This window comes from Pistacia vera, unplaced genomic scaffold (assembly GCF_008641045.1).
Source record: "Pistacia vera cultivar Batoury unplaced genomic scaffold, PisVer_v2 Contig77, whole genome shotgun sequence".
NCBI classification, from domain to species: Eukaryota; Viridiplantae; Streptophyta; class Magnoliopsida; order Sapindales; family Anacardiaceae; genus Pistacia; species Pistacia vera.
The window spans coordinates 1,102,660-1,117,520 of record NW_022196634.1 but is presented as its reverse complement, the minus strand read 5'-3'; the positions used below and the strand labels follow the sequence as shown (position 1 = coordinate 1,117,520).

At 36.2% G+C, this 14,861-nt stretch overlaps 3 protein-coding genes across 3 annotated transcripts; all 3 read right to left on the bottom strand.

Moving 5' to 3' along the window:
- Window positions 1-1,021: 1,021 nt before the first annotated feature.
- LOC116116294 (xyloglucan galactosyltransferase XLT2) lies at window positions 1,022-3,313 on the bottom strand. Its single transcript, XM_031402392.1, has one exon. The coding sequence runs from the start codon at window positions 3,182-3,184 to the stop codon at window positions 1,517-1,519; it is 1,668 nt and encodes a 555-aa protein (XP_031258252.1). The 5' UTR covers window positions 3,185-3,313; the 3' UTR covers window positions 1,022-1,516.
- Window positions 3,314-10,044: 6,731 nt separating this feature from the next.
- On the bottom strand, window positions 10,045-10,994 carry LOC116116377 (CDGSH iron-sulfur domain-containing protein NEET). Its single transcript, XM_031402462.1, has 2 exons — window positions 10,673-10,994; window positions 10,045-10,262 (listed from the first exon to the last, which is right to left on the bottom strand). The coding sequence occupies exons 1-2, from the start codon at window positions 10,885-10,887 to the stop codon at window positions 10,160-10,162; spliced, it is 318 nt and encodes a 105-aa protein (XP_031258322.1). The 5' UTR covers window positions 10,888-10,994; the 3' UTR covers window positions 10,045-10,159.
- A 1,824-nt stretch (window positions 10,995-12,818) lies between these two features.
- On the bottom strand, window positions 12,819-13,903 carry LOC116116343. Its single transcript, XM_031402432.1, has 3 exons — window positions 13,771-13,903; window positions 13,085-13,644; window positions 12,819-12,854 (listed from the first exon to the last, which is right to left on the bottom strand). Exons 1-3 carry the CDS (start codon window positions 13,901-13,903, stop codon window positions 12,819-12,821), a joined length of 729 nt encoding a protein of 242 aa, XP_031258292.1.
- Between the last annotated feature and the right edge of the window lie 958 nt (window positions 13,904-14,861).

Below are 14,861 nucleotides of genomic sequence, written 5' to 3'. Positions count from 1 at the left end.
GGCTTTTTATGTCTTTCAAGGCCCACCACTAAAGATTAAATGTTCTTGCACTTTAATATTTAACAAACAGAACAAAATTTTACTAAAGAGACAAAAGACTGATTTAATTGTTTTGTCTTCAACGTTACTACAAGAGGGTCAATCATTTTTTTAGATCACAAGTTAACCCCCACTGTGAGGAAAACATATTCTGCGGCAATTTGCATTATTTAAAAAGAACTTTTAAATAATCAAAATATAATAAGACAAGAACACAACGATTATGATAAAGATTGTGTAGTTTAAAAAGAGTAGAAGGTCCAACTGGTAACAAGTAACAAATAACCGCAATGTTTGGGCAAGTTTGTTTATATCTCAACTAATTTCTAAGTGTGTTCAATTTCTAAAATCTATTGAATACCTGTAAACCCAAGTCTAAAGGATCAAATTAGTCATAACATTATTGTGGTAGATAATTCCAATGTTTGAACTCATAAACTCAAGGAAGAGAGTAAACCTCTTTAACCGTCCGACCAATCCCTTACGTTAATGGTAAAACTTGCAAATGTCTTTGTCAATTTGCGGAAGCCACCACCATTTTAAGATGAAGGTTTTGGAGATATGCTTATCAATACCTGCTCGGTGAATTTGAAATAATTTCAACATGGGTTACATCTATCACACAAAAATTTCCCCTGTAAATCATTTATGTAGAATAACTTAGTAGTCTTGTGCGTGCTTCTTTAACCTTTTCCTGGCAGTTTTCCATTATTGAACATCAAGGAGATCGATAAATCTTCTTCCAAATTCCAACTTCACTTTCCAAAGACACTAAACGCATTGAAGATGTGCTAACTATTGCTTAAAATGTATCAAAACCTGTACTCCCAACATCCAAAAAAGAAGAAAATCCCACAACCACACCAGTCATTATTTATTCATCTTATGTTAAAGGAGAAAACAGATGAGATTTGAAGAATTATGTTAAACCATTTCAAAATATGGCACATCCAGACAGAGAGACAAGAGGTTGAAAAGTATATAATCCATCAAATAAAATCAATAAATTATATATTATAAACGATACTTATTCATCTTACCACTGGCACAAATGGCAACTAAAACGGCCGTCTAATCATCAAATCCTGTTGAGCCACCAAGGCTCCACGCCCAGCAATGGTCCCTGGTGGTCTCCTCCTTCCTCATCACTTTCACTTACTAAGTAGTCATCCCAATGGCCTGCCTCACTCTGCCAACTTATCAGAAGTTTTTTAAGTCCTCAATCAAAGAATTGCAACTGTAGTAAAACAATTTCTGTAAAATGTACAGAATAATAATACACATAATATGCAGCTTTAAACCCTCAAAAAAACAAAAAAACAAAAACGGTAATAACTAATAACTGCTGCTCCTCAGAAAAATTATACCTAAAAGCTTCTTCTTCATCACATGTATACTTCTATCTATTTTCTCTGACACCAAATTCGGCATTATCCATTATATTAATTTCCTCTTTGAACCCTCGCAGTTTCTTTTCTTACCACTTGTATCCCCACTCTTCTTGCTCCTTGAATCTCCTCAATACTCCATCAACGGCGACATCAAATGCATCTTTTATAGTCTCTAAACCTTCACGGGGTTTTGCATACACAAAATTGGGTATATAATCAATCACTTTATTCCTCATTTTCTTTACTTCTTCTTTACTGTAACTTGCCAGCACGGATCTTATAGACGTCGTCCCGTTTTTCACAGCGTTACGATCTATAAAAACCGAGTAACTCCCTGGTTCATCAGGCAAAAACCACTGGTATTGATAATAAGCTGATCGCTTCCAGAAAAAAACCGGGATCGAACCAGCCACCATGCAGTCAAAAATTGACCTGCGGGTGAAACTATCACCTCTCGGTTGAAGACAAAAATCTGAGTCAAGAAACGTTTCGAGAATCGCCGAGGTCCCGTTGGAGCAACGCGTTCCTGCACAGTTCACGATTTTGCAATACCCAGACTCCTCCTTACAGTGACTCAATAACTGCCCCCGGAAGTCATTCTTGATTGTGCCACGTGTCGCCCCGGCGAAGCAGAAGAGGGTTGAACGGTTACGATTGCGAACGTAGTCCTGCCACTGCAAGATATCCGAGTCGGATCTAGGGTGTAATCCAGTGGGGTAAGGTACACCGACATCAAAATAGTCCCAAGGATTACGTTCAATCAGAAGGCGAGTCACGTTTCTCATACCTGGCATGTAAATGCAACCGGAGCCCCAGTCCTTGTCTTTTGACCGTCTGAAATCCCACGAGATTCTCCCCATGGTGATGAAATGATCCCAGCCGTTTGATCGGTTAAAGTACGGCTGATCCCGTACCCAACGCAGCATCGTATCGCAGTGATAATCACGCTCCTTGGCGTTTGAATGCGACCACAAGTACTTTCCCACCGCGAGTCCAGCGTAGAAAGGTATGTAAAACGCCGTAGCAGATTCCGGCTCTAAGGTTCTACACTTGTAGTTTAATAACCTGTTGTGAAAAATAATCTCCGACACAAACTGGTCGGTCCAATGCCAGGCGGGAATCAAATTGGCCGGTACGACACCGTCTAAGTCAGTTGCACTTCGACCAAAACCGTCATTTATCAGCATATCACAACGAGAACCCCATGGGCTTAATTCATGACAATTTTGTAACAGCTCTTGGTTAAAAGGCTTTGGCATATCGTACACGAAGATTGTCCCGGAGTTGCACTGATCCGGGAGCACATTGAACCCAGGTTGCTCTTGTTGCCGTTGATGTTCTCGTTGTTGTTGATGCTCTTGTTGCCGTTGATGCTCTTGTTGCGATTGATGCTCATGTTGCCGTTGATGCTCTTGTTGTGCTTGATGCTGTTGTAGCCGTTGATGCTCTTGCTGCTGTTGATGCTCCTGTTGCGGTTCATACGGGATAAGCTTGATGGTTCCCTGGATATCGGAGGTTGTTGTACTGGTAGGTTGTTCGGCGACGTGGCGGGCGGTAAAAGAAAGGGAAATGGAACGGAGCATTATGAAGAGAATTATCTGGAGAGAGAGGATGGTGATGATAAGCCATGAGCGAGGGCTGTGGATCGAGAGAGGTGATTGAAGCAATGAACTGAACGAATTCTTCCGGTCCAATTCGTTGCTTTTTAGTCTTTTGGTTGGGTCGGGTGACAAAGGTTTAGATAACGGAAGCATCAGATTTCCGGCGATGATTGACCGGAAAATGGGTACTGAGATGTGGGTTCGCGATGGGAAAAACTGAAATTGATAAAGCCGAGAGAGAAAAATTTAGGCTTCAATAGTTGGGGTTGGAGAGTATTTCAGGTGAAACAAAGAAAGAACGGAGGGGTGATAGAAAGACACGTGTATTATATACCACCGTCTGATTTGTCGACCGACAGTGTGTTGAACTCTCAAGTGTCTGAAACGAGTTTAAAATTTTCTTTTTTATTTCGGGGGCTGCTAAATTGTGGGAATTACAGACGTGGGTTCTGTTTTTTCATAAAAAATTTTTACTTTATAATTAGTTGATTGGCCTGACCCGCGGTTAGTTAACATTTCTGATAATAGGCATTAATAAAGAGTTAACGGATGTTTCCCTCAAATAATGGTTCAATGACATTTTAATGGTTTAATGATATTTTTTCACCCATAAAATTTTAAAATATTATTTTTCACCCTTAAAAAATACACTTTTTGATTAGGTTGCTGATAGAGAACAAACTCAATTCATGTTATTGGAGCTTTTGAAGAGGAAAGATCGATAAATCTTTTGGTGATAGAATATTAGATTTTAGTGATTGTGATTAGTAGAAATTTGACTTTAAAAATGCTACTATAAAAATCCTAATCGCTCAATTGTTAGCAATTGATGAGGTTGATAAGAGTAAGATTTGAGAGATTTTAGTGAGTAATGATTAGAAAAGAGAATAATGGTGGTGTGGGATCACAATAATATAAAAATTGACTAGCTATTGGCGGGATGGGTGGAACGGTGTCATTTTTGTGAAAATATTATATTTTAAAAATCTATGAGTGATAATGTGTCATTAAACTATTATTTGGTTTATTTACTATATTAATAAACTCTTTAAATGAATTTCAAACTAGAATAGGTATATTTATTTATGAACCAATAGAGATTATATGGAATAAAATCTGATATTTACCATCATAATCGTATTAAATTTAGATAATAATCCATTATTAAGTCAACTATGACATAAATTTTAAATTACATTCAAGGCAAACGTTTCATTCCTCATTGAAACAAAGCTGAGAGTGACACTTGTACTTTATAATATGAAGTTCAAAATAATGCCCGTCAGTTGTGGCACAACTAAGCCAAATCTTATAATGTTAATTCTAATATGAACCAATCACTGTGAGACACTAGTTTCCACATACCAATTTTTTTTAAGTCGGGCACTATATTTTACCAATAAAACTATAGTTCAAAAAGTTGATGCATGACGTCATCCCACCACACGTGTACCAGTGAGCATATGGCACAATGCAGCGGCCCCCGACACCTGTTAGATTCTGTAACCACGGCGAACAAACGACATGGTTTAAGCTAAAGGAAAGTGACTCGTACATGCCGCCCATAAAGGACGGACGTCAAAGTCATTATAAAACGCGGTGAAGAGGGAGCTGTGGCGTCCGGTGTAGGTGTAGACGTGTAGCACTGTAGCTAGCTGTAATGAAAGAGGAAAGCAGCAAGAGTACGAATAGCTTGGGACTCTCGTGGGCCCTTCTAAAACGTCCATGAGGCCCCCAAGCAAAAATTAAAGCTTAGGCTACCCGCCGACAATATTGTGTTGTCGTTTTGTGGGGAACCTGATAAAGTTTTAAACTTTGGTCTATAACTGGACAAGTGGCTGAATCACTGTGGTGAAGATCTTAAAGCTGGACCCATTCAGTGGACATCAAGAATGATTGTAGGGTTTTGCACATGGTTGTGAATTAATAAATCGCCAATAATTCAGGATTGGATATTGACGTTGTAAAAACGTGTTGATAAATTGATTTAAAATGATCTGATATGATATGTCGTTTGCATAAATGAGTAAATCACAACTGTAATTTTTACTTAAATCAATAAAATGCATTAATTATATATGTTAACCGTTCAAAATTAATTTCGGTGAATAATATAATGACATTAATTTAGTTATATATATTTATTGAGTCGTGTTTAAGAATTAAGACTGTTCAATTAAAATATTTTAACATATTACGACAATTATGACAGAATTAAATTAAATTATAGATAAAATGTCCAGATGTAATGTAACTGTAAAATCAAATCCTAAACATATATCATGTATTGTCGGTTGCATTCGGTTTAGGTTCACATCATTACAATAATTGCATAATTATTGCATTATTTTATTTTACATCTAATATTTATCCAATAAAAAAATGACAGAAAGTTTAAAATAATTAAAAATGCTTAGGAATCCGCACCAGTTGGCGGTTTTCCGTCCATCCCATAGGTTCAAAATCTAACAAAAACACCTCTGTTGTCAGCTGATGATCGACGACCAATTAGACTTTGGGATGATAGGGGTTTTGGTGGGGATATGCTAGCGAGGTAAATAGAGGAGTCGGGGATGATTTTCAGCGTCGAGAACAACCAAAAAAATTATAATCGCAAAACCTTAAGAGTGGCCAACGACAATTGGTGAGCAATCAAGGTCCAGGGTGTTCTGGTTTTGGTGGTGAGATGTTGGTGAGGCCAATGGAGAGTTGGGGGTGATTTTATGCACCAGATTTCGCCAGAATGAGAGAGAAATTGTCGGAATGTGAGAGGGGGTGAGTGGAAGGAGCAGGGGGTGTTTGTAATTTTGAGGGCCGATTTTTAGCTTTTTCCGGTTAAACCGATGAAGGCCCCAAGTCCCGGTCTAATCAGTTAAACCAGCCGGGCCGAGTCGGGTTCCTAATAAGTGATAATTAATACTTTACTTTTTCTTCTTGTTAATTCATAGTAAAAATAAATAAATTTGGAATCATGTTTGTTATCTATATAACCATTAACCAAAAATAAAAGTCATTTTCGAACATGTTTCCATCTCATCATCGAGATTGTGAGCTTTTGACAAATCTAAGCAAGAATAATAATAAATTACAAATTATATATATATTATGAGAATTCAAAAATATAACTATTTTATTAATTTATTTATTTTTGCTGTGTATTGTTTGTATTAGAGGTGTTCGGTTTTGGGTACTCTACATTTTTTTAAGGAATCGAAACCGACGGTTCCTTAAAATTTGGAACCGGAACCGGAACCTATAACAACGGTTCCGGTTCTGATTCTAGGTACCCTATAAAATTATATTACCCCCCAAAAGTTTTTAAAATGGCAAAAAAACCCTTAAAAACTTACAAATACCCCCTCACCTGGCACTTGTTAACAAAAATAAAATTTAAAATTACAAACTCCATTAGTTTGTAAAGGTAGATTCTCAAAAGTCAAACCAACTTACTTTAAATGTTATGAAATATAAATATAAATGTATTTACATTACTTTTTCTACAAAAGTTTTTATTAACCCCTCTACTCTTTAATTTTATTTTATATTAGTCTCGGTTCCCGGTTCCGGTTTCTAACTATAGGAACCGGAACCTCACAATAACGGTTCCAAAAATTTGAAACCAGAACCTACCCGTTGACGGTCGGTTCTGGGTAAAAACCAAAACCAAACCCCGGGTACCAGGGGCGGATCCAGCCCTTTTTTGGGTGGGCCATGGCCCACTCTCAAATTTTTTTTAAAATATTAATATATATAATTTTTGGATTTTGGCACACCCTAACAAAAATATTAATATGTAATTATTTTTTATTTTGGCCCACCCTAAAAAAAATTTCTGCATCCGCCACTACCGGATACCGGTCGGTTTCAGTTCCAATCAGTTCTTTTGAACACCCCTAATTTGTATATATATATATTTTAGAAAAACCCATTTTTACCATTAAAAAAAAAAGATCATATTTAGGTCAATGAAAATTGAAAAGACATGGAGGCTTGAAGCATATCACATGAGAGTGAGGGACATGTCTAAATCTTGAAATACTGCATGGCGGTGTAAAAAGATGACGCGTGTGATTTACCGTGTGTTTCGTTGGCAGGTCGTTTTGGGAGCAGCACCAGGAAGCGGGCAATGCGGAAATCAATTAGTAAAATCGATTATTGGTAGCCACTAGCCAATGGATGCAATAATCTAATGAAGTGAACATATTCAGTGGAATATGAAACAAACATAACAGTTGACTTTATTATTAGAAAATTAATCTTAGTACTATGTGCATTATTATACTGTAATAAGGTATGAATATAGGCCGTCCATTCCTAGATTTTTATTATTAAAATTGTTGTTCAATATCCACCTCATCCCATTATTCAATATGTGTTATGTATAAAACGTGATTGTTGAATTTTGAAAAATTAGTGTTTCTTTTCATAATCTTTATTTTTTTTTTTAAAGTCTTTGCCTCTTTTATTATATGCTTGAATTCAACCGATTAATAAGGATCTAACAATGTTCAAATTTGTACAACGCCGTTGACTAACTAGCTTAAGCCTAAAGTCTAAATCCGTGGTTGGTGGGTTTAGTCGTCTAGATTTAACTGGTTTACACTTTATTCCTTGTTTAAGGGCTAATTAATTAGGATGTGGCTTCTTAATACCTTTTTCAAGCTTCTTCTACTTCCTTTTTTTTTTTTTTTTTTAATAATGGAATGGACAGTCCCTTGATTATAATATTTTGCTTGTTTAACACAGTTGTTTACTTTAATGATTGCTTTGTGGGTTCTTTAAAACTCTTTGGAATCCAATGACCATCTGAAATTTCTTCTTAGTTGATGTCACCTTCATATTTTATTGAAGAATGCCCCTCCTTTTTGTCGATGATGAAAGGAATTTTAGTAGTCATACAATATCATTTCTTTAGAATTAAATGTAATTAATTATAATAATTCACTCTAATCAAAAGCGTTCTTCTAGATTTTTCTCTCTCTTTTTTTGGGTTTTAGTATCACCAAAACACAAGAAATTTGGTAGAAAAATTGGACTAAAAATAACTCATATATATATCGTACGTTAGGACTAGCGGTGAGCATAGATAAATGGTAAAACTGAAAATTCTCGAGTCTGATTCTAGAACGAAAATCGAGGTTTAGGTACCTGGTATTGAATTGTAATTTTTATAAACAATTAGTACAATATTTATAGTGTTTGGGGGTGTATAATTTTTTTAAAAGAATGGGATAATTAAAATTAATTTTGGGTATTCGGAATCATAATTGGAACTGATGTTTCAGGTTTTGGTTACAATTTTAAATCTTAAGAATTGGTTGGTTTTGATTCCATCAAAAAATACAGGGTATTCGAAACTAATCACCCATCATTAGGACATAAGAAAAAGGTATTAAAATTTGAGACAAGATTAGGGATGAGTGATCGTATGCCATTATAAATCAATAAGTATCTAGGATAAGCATAAAGGAAAACAGCTAGACTATATAATAAATAAGATTTGCAATTAATGGACATAATAAATATAGGAAACACAATAGAAACTTACCCACTTTCAACCCCTTCCTGATAAAAATTTGACCTAATCTATTATAAGCCATTTAAAAAATTAACTGTAAACACCGCTCAAACAAAGTCAAGAGCTTAATGTTGTTAATGGTGTAAACGTGAATTTTAGAAATCCCAGTTGCTCTACAAATTATGACTTTAAAAAATTGGACAGACAGTATTGTTCATCTGACAATTAATCTCGCTCTCCACTGATAACTAAGTTTGCATAATAAGTGCCATGATAAATTCATCCATGCACATGAACTCACATGAATATCTAATTATCATCCATCATTTAAGTCATTTGGCCTGCAATTTATATAATAAAAGTATCTTACAGTCGGTAGTTCTTGCTGCCCGGTGAAGCAATTAATTAATATCTACATATCAAGCAAGAATCTAGCAGCTTTGTAGCTATTAAGAGAATAATACCCAGTGGAAAGATTTCCAGTTTAATATTTAAAATGCAATTGCTAATAATGCCACAAGTGGAGACTATTAAACTTTTTTCTTTTAGTAATCGGAGTGTTCGGATTAATTTATACACACTTCGACTAATGCTTTACTGTTCATGAAATACTCTACAAACTCAAAAGACCAGTTAAATGACAAATATGATAAGTAACTCTGGGGTTAGAATCCGATGAAGGGAGGATCCTTTCAAGCCTAGACCTTGGAGATTAGACCATTGAGAATTATAACTTAGAGTTGATTGCCCTAAGGCAACCGAGTGATGGTCAAAATTAATCACAATACCCAGAGCTTGGTTCTGACAGATTAACAGCACCATGAAGAAGAAATCAGAGACGTATCAGGAATTTTGGTTCCCTAATCGACGGAACAATCCAAGAAAATTATTAAATTAATAAACTTTCAAGCAAGTTTTCCTTCACTGGTCTACCAAATTGAGGAATCTTCCCACCCAACCATCAGCAGAGGCTCAGGCCCATTGTTGATAGCCCCAGCATGGCATACTGACCTGGATTTCTTTAGGAGTGGTCGTGTCAGGCCCAGCATTTTTTATATAAGCAGGCCTCTCCAACGCCCAACACCCTAGCTTTGAAGGTAGCAGAATAGCAAGACAGGTGTCATACACAAAAAGAAGCCAGCCCAAATCAATTTACACCTCTATACGACTAAACCCACTACACTGGTTTAAAAACAGTGGTGATCTTCAGCAGATCTTATAAATTATGCTTCATGTAATTTAAAAAAAGTAATGTTAGGTCTATAACCTAATCTTATAACCCTCGACGTGACAATTCATTATTGGTTAGTTCACAAAATGAGCCTCATTTACCCATTTACAAACAAATCAATGACGAATTGTCTCGTCGAGAGTTGTAAGAGAAAATTGTGAATCTAGTATTATTGAATTTAAAAGACAGTTTATATATCTAGTTTGTATCCTGCATAGTACAAGATAATTGAGGTTGATCTATTGGAAAGCAAAAGAGTCAATGAATGTAGTCCAAAGGACAATGAGAAACACCATTCATACAACCATTCAGAAGTTCGTAATAAGTTCAACAAGAAGATTAGCTCAATAGCTCTGAAAAAGCAATTAAAGAAATAGTGTTACTGCTTCTTCAAAAGCAAGGGTCCAACATTATCTCCAGTAGCTTTGTTGTGCTTTACATGTGATCCATCACACAGAGGAAATGTTTTTGACCTCCAACATCTACACACAAACACAAACACAAATTATCAAACACTCAACATAAAAAAAAAAAAAAAAAAAAAAAAAAAAAGGGAAATTCAAATACTCAAAAACAATTGGCAAGAGAAGCATCATCAAACAGTTGGTGCATAAACACTCACAAAATCACAGTTAACTCTTAATTTAATTAGAGAAAATATAGAAATATGTTGATGAATTGTTTTATAAAAACGTTTCTGAATTTAACATCGTTTAACAAAATTTGTTAATGAAAGATGAAAAACGACATTCTAGCCTGTTCTAAATGTTTTACTTGTTTTTTTAATATTTTACGAAATGCATTCTTTATTTTCCAAAAATAAATTTAAAACATGATATCGCTTAATATTCACATTTTGCGAATGAATTAAACCACATACGATTGCCATTACCTGCAATAAGCGGTGAGAGGCTTAGAGAGCTCAGTGACCACCACAGCGTCCACCACCTTCTCTTCCGCCTTCCTGATATCTGGATTTATACCTTGACCTTCCGCCCTCACAACCACCAGCCGCCTAGGCCTCGCGGTGACAGTCGAAGCGCCCACCATCGTTGATTTGCTGTAACAGAATCCAGGCGCAGCTACCATACTCACAATTGACGCCATTGAATGATCCAAAACCTCACGCCCGCAGCCGCTCTATCGAGTCTAGATGTCTCTTAATTTTGTTTCTCTCAAATGAGTGTCTGTTAACGCAAAGCGAAGGTTAGGTGTTTGATTCAACATGTGGCCAACACACGACCTTCTGTCGTGTAATGTTCTGAAACTTGGGTGGACGTAGCACGTGACACGTCGAGTGTACGGAAAAATAGTTCAGGATTAACTTCACCTAAATTCATTTAAAAAAAAAAAAAATTAATATCAATAATCTGTAATGTCCTCAAGTATAACTTAAGTCTTAAAATCTATTCTCCTAACAAAAATCCTCCAAACATGAAGTTTTTTATATATAAATAATTAGATAAATATTTATCAACTAATCATATATATAATTTCTAACTACGTATATATTAATAATTTACTAAGGACAAAAAGATTTATGTTATTTTTAAAATCTTAAAACGTCCAAAAGTTTTCAAATTTAATTTTTGTCATGTAATTTACTTCATAATATTACTCTCTTTATTCACTTACCCAATTTGCATTATCCATTTTTAAAAAAAAAAAAAAAAAAAAAAGGAATTTTTGCTTCTTAATTTTTTTTTTTCAAATATTCTGAATATTATGCATATGATTTGTTTCAAATATTTCCAAATAAATAAAAAGTTAGCTCAATTACTCATTGTTGAGAGTTTAAATAAAGAACAATGCTAGTTTTATAAATACACATACAAATGGGGCATACAAAGACAATCTCCACCATTGATTTTCATGATTTCTTTCTCTCTCTCTCTCTCTCTCCCCGTTTTTTCTTTGTTTTTTTCTTCTGGATGATGTCACTTTGTAGTCTTCTTTGTATGGGTCTTTGTAAGGATAACATTTTTCTTAAATAAAATACCAAATCAAATTTGGATGAGAAGAGGGCAAGAGGCAAATGCGATTGTTACTGCACTGCTCACACGTTGCAACTTCATTAACACACAAAACTTGATGCTTTGTAGAATTTAAGATTAATAGCTACAATTAGCATAGCCGTGTTACATATATGGGCTAGTTTATTCCTCATTTACATATATGAGCTAGTTTATTCCTCGTATGATAAGGTAATTGTGATGGAATTATGAGAATTGGGAGTGAATGTAGAAATGGAACAGAAATATGATAATATTGGGTGCGTTTGGTTCCATATTATTATCCATATTCTCAATCCTATTCCCCAAATATTGTTTGGCACATTATTTGAGAAATATTATTGTATTTTTTAATTATTTTTAGATCCCTTAAATTTATTAATTTCATTAAATACCCCCAGAAAAAAAGTTTAAAAAGTAACAAAAACACCCCCTAAACCCATACTTGCCAGATTCCGGCAACCACCATCGGTGGTAGCTGAAATCTGTTACAACGGCCTAACCACTACCGGAAAAGGTTGGTAATTCACTGATCTGGTCTTTTTCGGCTAGATCTGGTTGTCGTTGTTGGTCAAAGATGGACTTTTGCTGCTGTCGACGGCCACATCTGGCCGTAGATTTGGCCTTTTTCGGTCAGACCCGTGATGGATATGGCCGAAAAAGGCCATATCGACGCGTTACAACACAGATCCGACCGGTCTGTGTCGTAAAGCAATTTTTCGGCCAGATTCCGGCGATGGTGGCTGGAATCTGGCACTGCGGGTGGTGGGGGTGTTTTTGTCATTTTACAAAATTTTTATATATTAGGGTGTTTAATTAAATTAGCAAACCTATGGGGTTTTTTAGAAATTTTTAAATTTTACCTTGTAATATTCTCCTATTCAACTATCAAATATTATTCCCCAAATCCTATCTAAGATAATAAACCAAACGCACCCAATGATATTCCACTTAAGGTAGGAATCACCGTTATGCACAATGTGTTAATCAAAATACTCAATACCTCTTCCTAACTTGAGGACTCTCTTAAATAAGATTACCTCTAACAGCTTGATAACATCCCTACAATTCAAATAAAGATAAAGATAAATAACCCAACCAGATAATAAGGAAGTTTAAATAACTCTTCCTTCTATCTCTTATTCTTATCCTACTAATAGAATTATTCCTGATATTTAGGACTAGGAGTCCTAATCTTACTCTTCTGAATAGGATCCCCATCAATTACCCTCCTAGAACACGATCCTTGTCCTTAAGGTCGAAGTCAGGGAATGTTGTGCAAGACATGTCACCTCTTCCCACATGGCATCTTCAGGGGACATATTCTTCCATTGGACGAGAGCTTGTGTGACATACTTAGCTCCCTGTTTCACCCATCGGAAATCCAGAACATTTTGAGGTTGGAGCAATGGTGTGTTGGTTTTAGAAAATGGCGGCAAATCTGATGTGATATGAGAAACATCACCCACCTTTTTCTTGAGCAAGGAAAAATGAAAAACTGAGTGGATTCTTGCCATGTCTGGAAGAGCCAATCTGTAAGCTACCATTCCAATCCATTCCACAATCTGATAAGGCCCAAAGAAACGACTAGCTAATTTCTGATGGGCTCCTCGGAAAACATTGCACTGTCGGTAAGGCTGTAGCCGTAAGAAAACCCAATCACTGACCTCGAACACACAGTCACGCCGCTTTTGATCTGTGAGTTGCTTCATTTGATTACTTGCTTTTTCCAAATGACCCTTCAACTGCTGCAGTAGCTCATCCCTCTCACAGAGGCCTTTATCAACTTCATCTACCACTGAAGTGCCCTCCAAATAATTTGCTATTGTCGGTGGTGGTAGTCCATACAATGCTTGAAAGAGAGTGGTACCCAAAGATTGGTGAAATGTGGTGTTATGCTAGTATTCTGACCATGGTAAGTATTGACACCATTTTTTTGGGTGTTGGCTGTAGAGACAGCGAAGATATTGTTCCATACATCGATTGACCACCTCCGTTTGGTCGTCTGATTGAGGGTGATACGTTGAACTCATCTTTAACTGGGTACCTTGAAGTTTAAAAAGTTCCTTCCAAAATGTACTAACAAACATGCGATCCTGATCACTCACCATTGATTTAGGAATACCATGAGGTGCACAATTTGAGCAATAAAAATTGCAGCAACCATCCGAGCTGTGTAAGGATGTGATAACGCCAAAAAATGGCTATATTTAGTGAGGCAATCCACCACAACCAGAACCACAGTTTTGCCATCTGAAGAGGGCAATTGTAATAGCCGCTTTCTACTCAAATACTCATAAAACATGTACATAATAAAATACATATAAAATAGCATAAAAAGGTTGGGCCCAAATTTTTCTTTTATTAAATATATACATTCTTTAAATACAAAAAGTTGTGTCATGTACAAAACAACAAAACAAGGTGGACAGTGTAGCCATTTCCTTTCGTTTGCCGACGCCCATCCGACTGTGTCCTCACCTAGATCCTGCAAAACATGAAAAACAACGGGGTGAGCACAACTAATGCTCAGTAAGTAAATCCTCTACTTATCTATCCCCGTAACTCTTTCTCTCTAATTCTTTCCTTACAATTCTCATTTACTCTCTCTTTATACTTCTCACTATTTTCTCTTTCTCATAACTCTTTTTACTAAATCTCTCTAGTAGTCACGGCCTCATCTTACCGGAGGCACGGCCGGGACTCGCTCCCACTCTACGTGACTTCTACTCATTCTAGCCGATCGGACTCGGTTATGCATGGATTCGGAACCCTTGGCCATGTGAGTATAAAATCTCTCTCTCGGGTACTCTCGGGTATAGCCCTCATCCGCATGCACTCTCACGGGTTACACCACTTTTCTCTCTCTCATACTCATGCCGCTCTCTCAATGCGGCATACATGCGGGAAACTCTACCCATTACTCACGGGTTCCCCATCGCATAACTTACTCTATTTTCTTTTCTCTTCGTTCTCTAGTGCTCATTCTCTCTTTCTCTCTCTTTACTCTTAAGGTAGCTTATACTCACATTCTCTACTATTCCTCAAGCTACTTCTTAAGTGCATAAA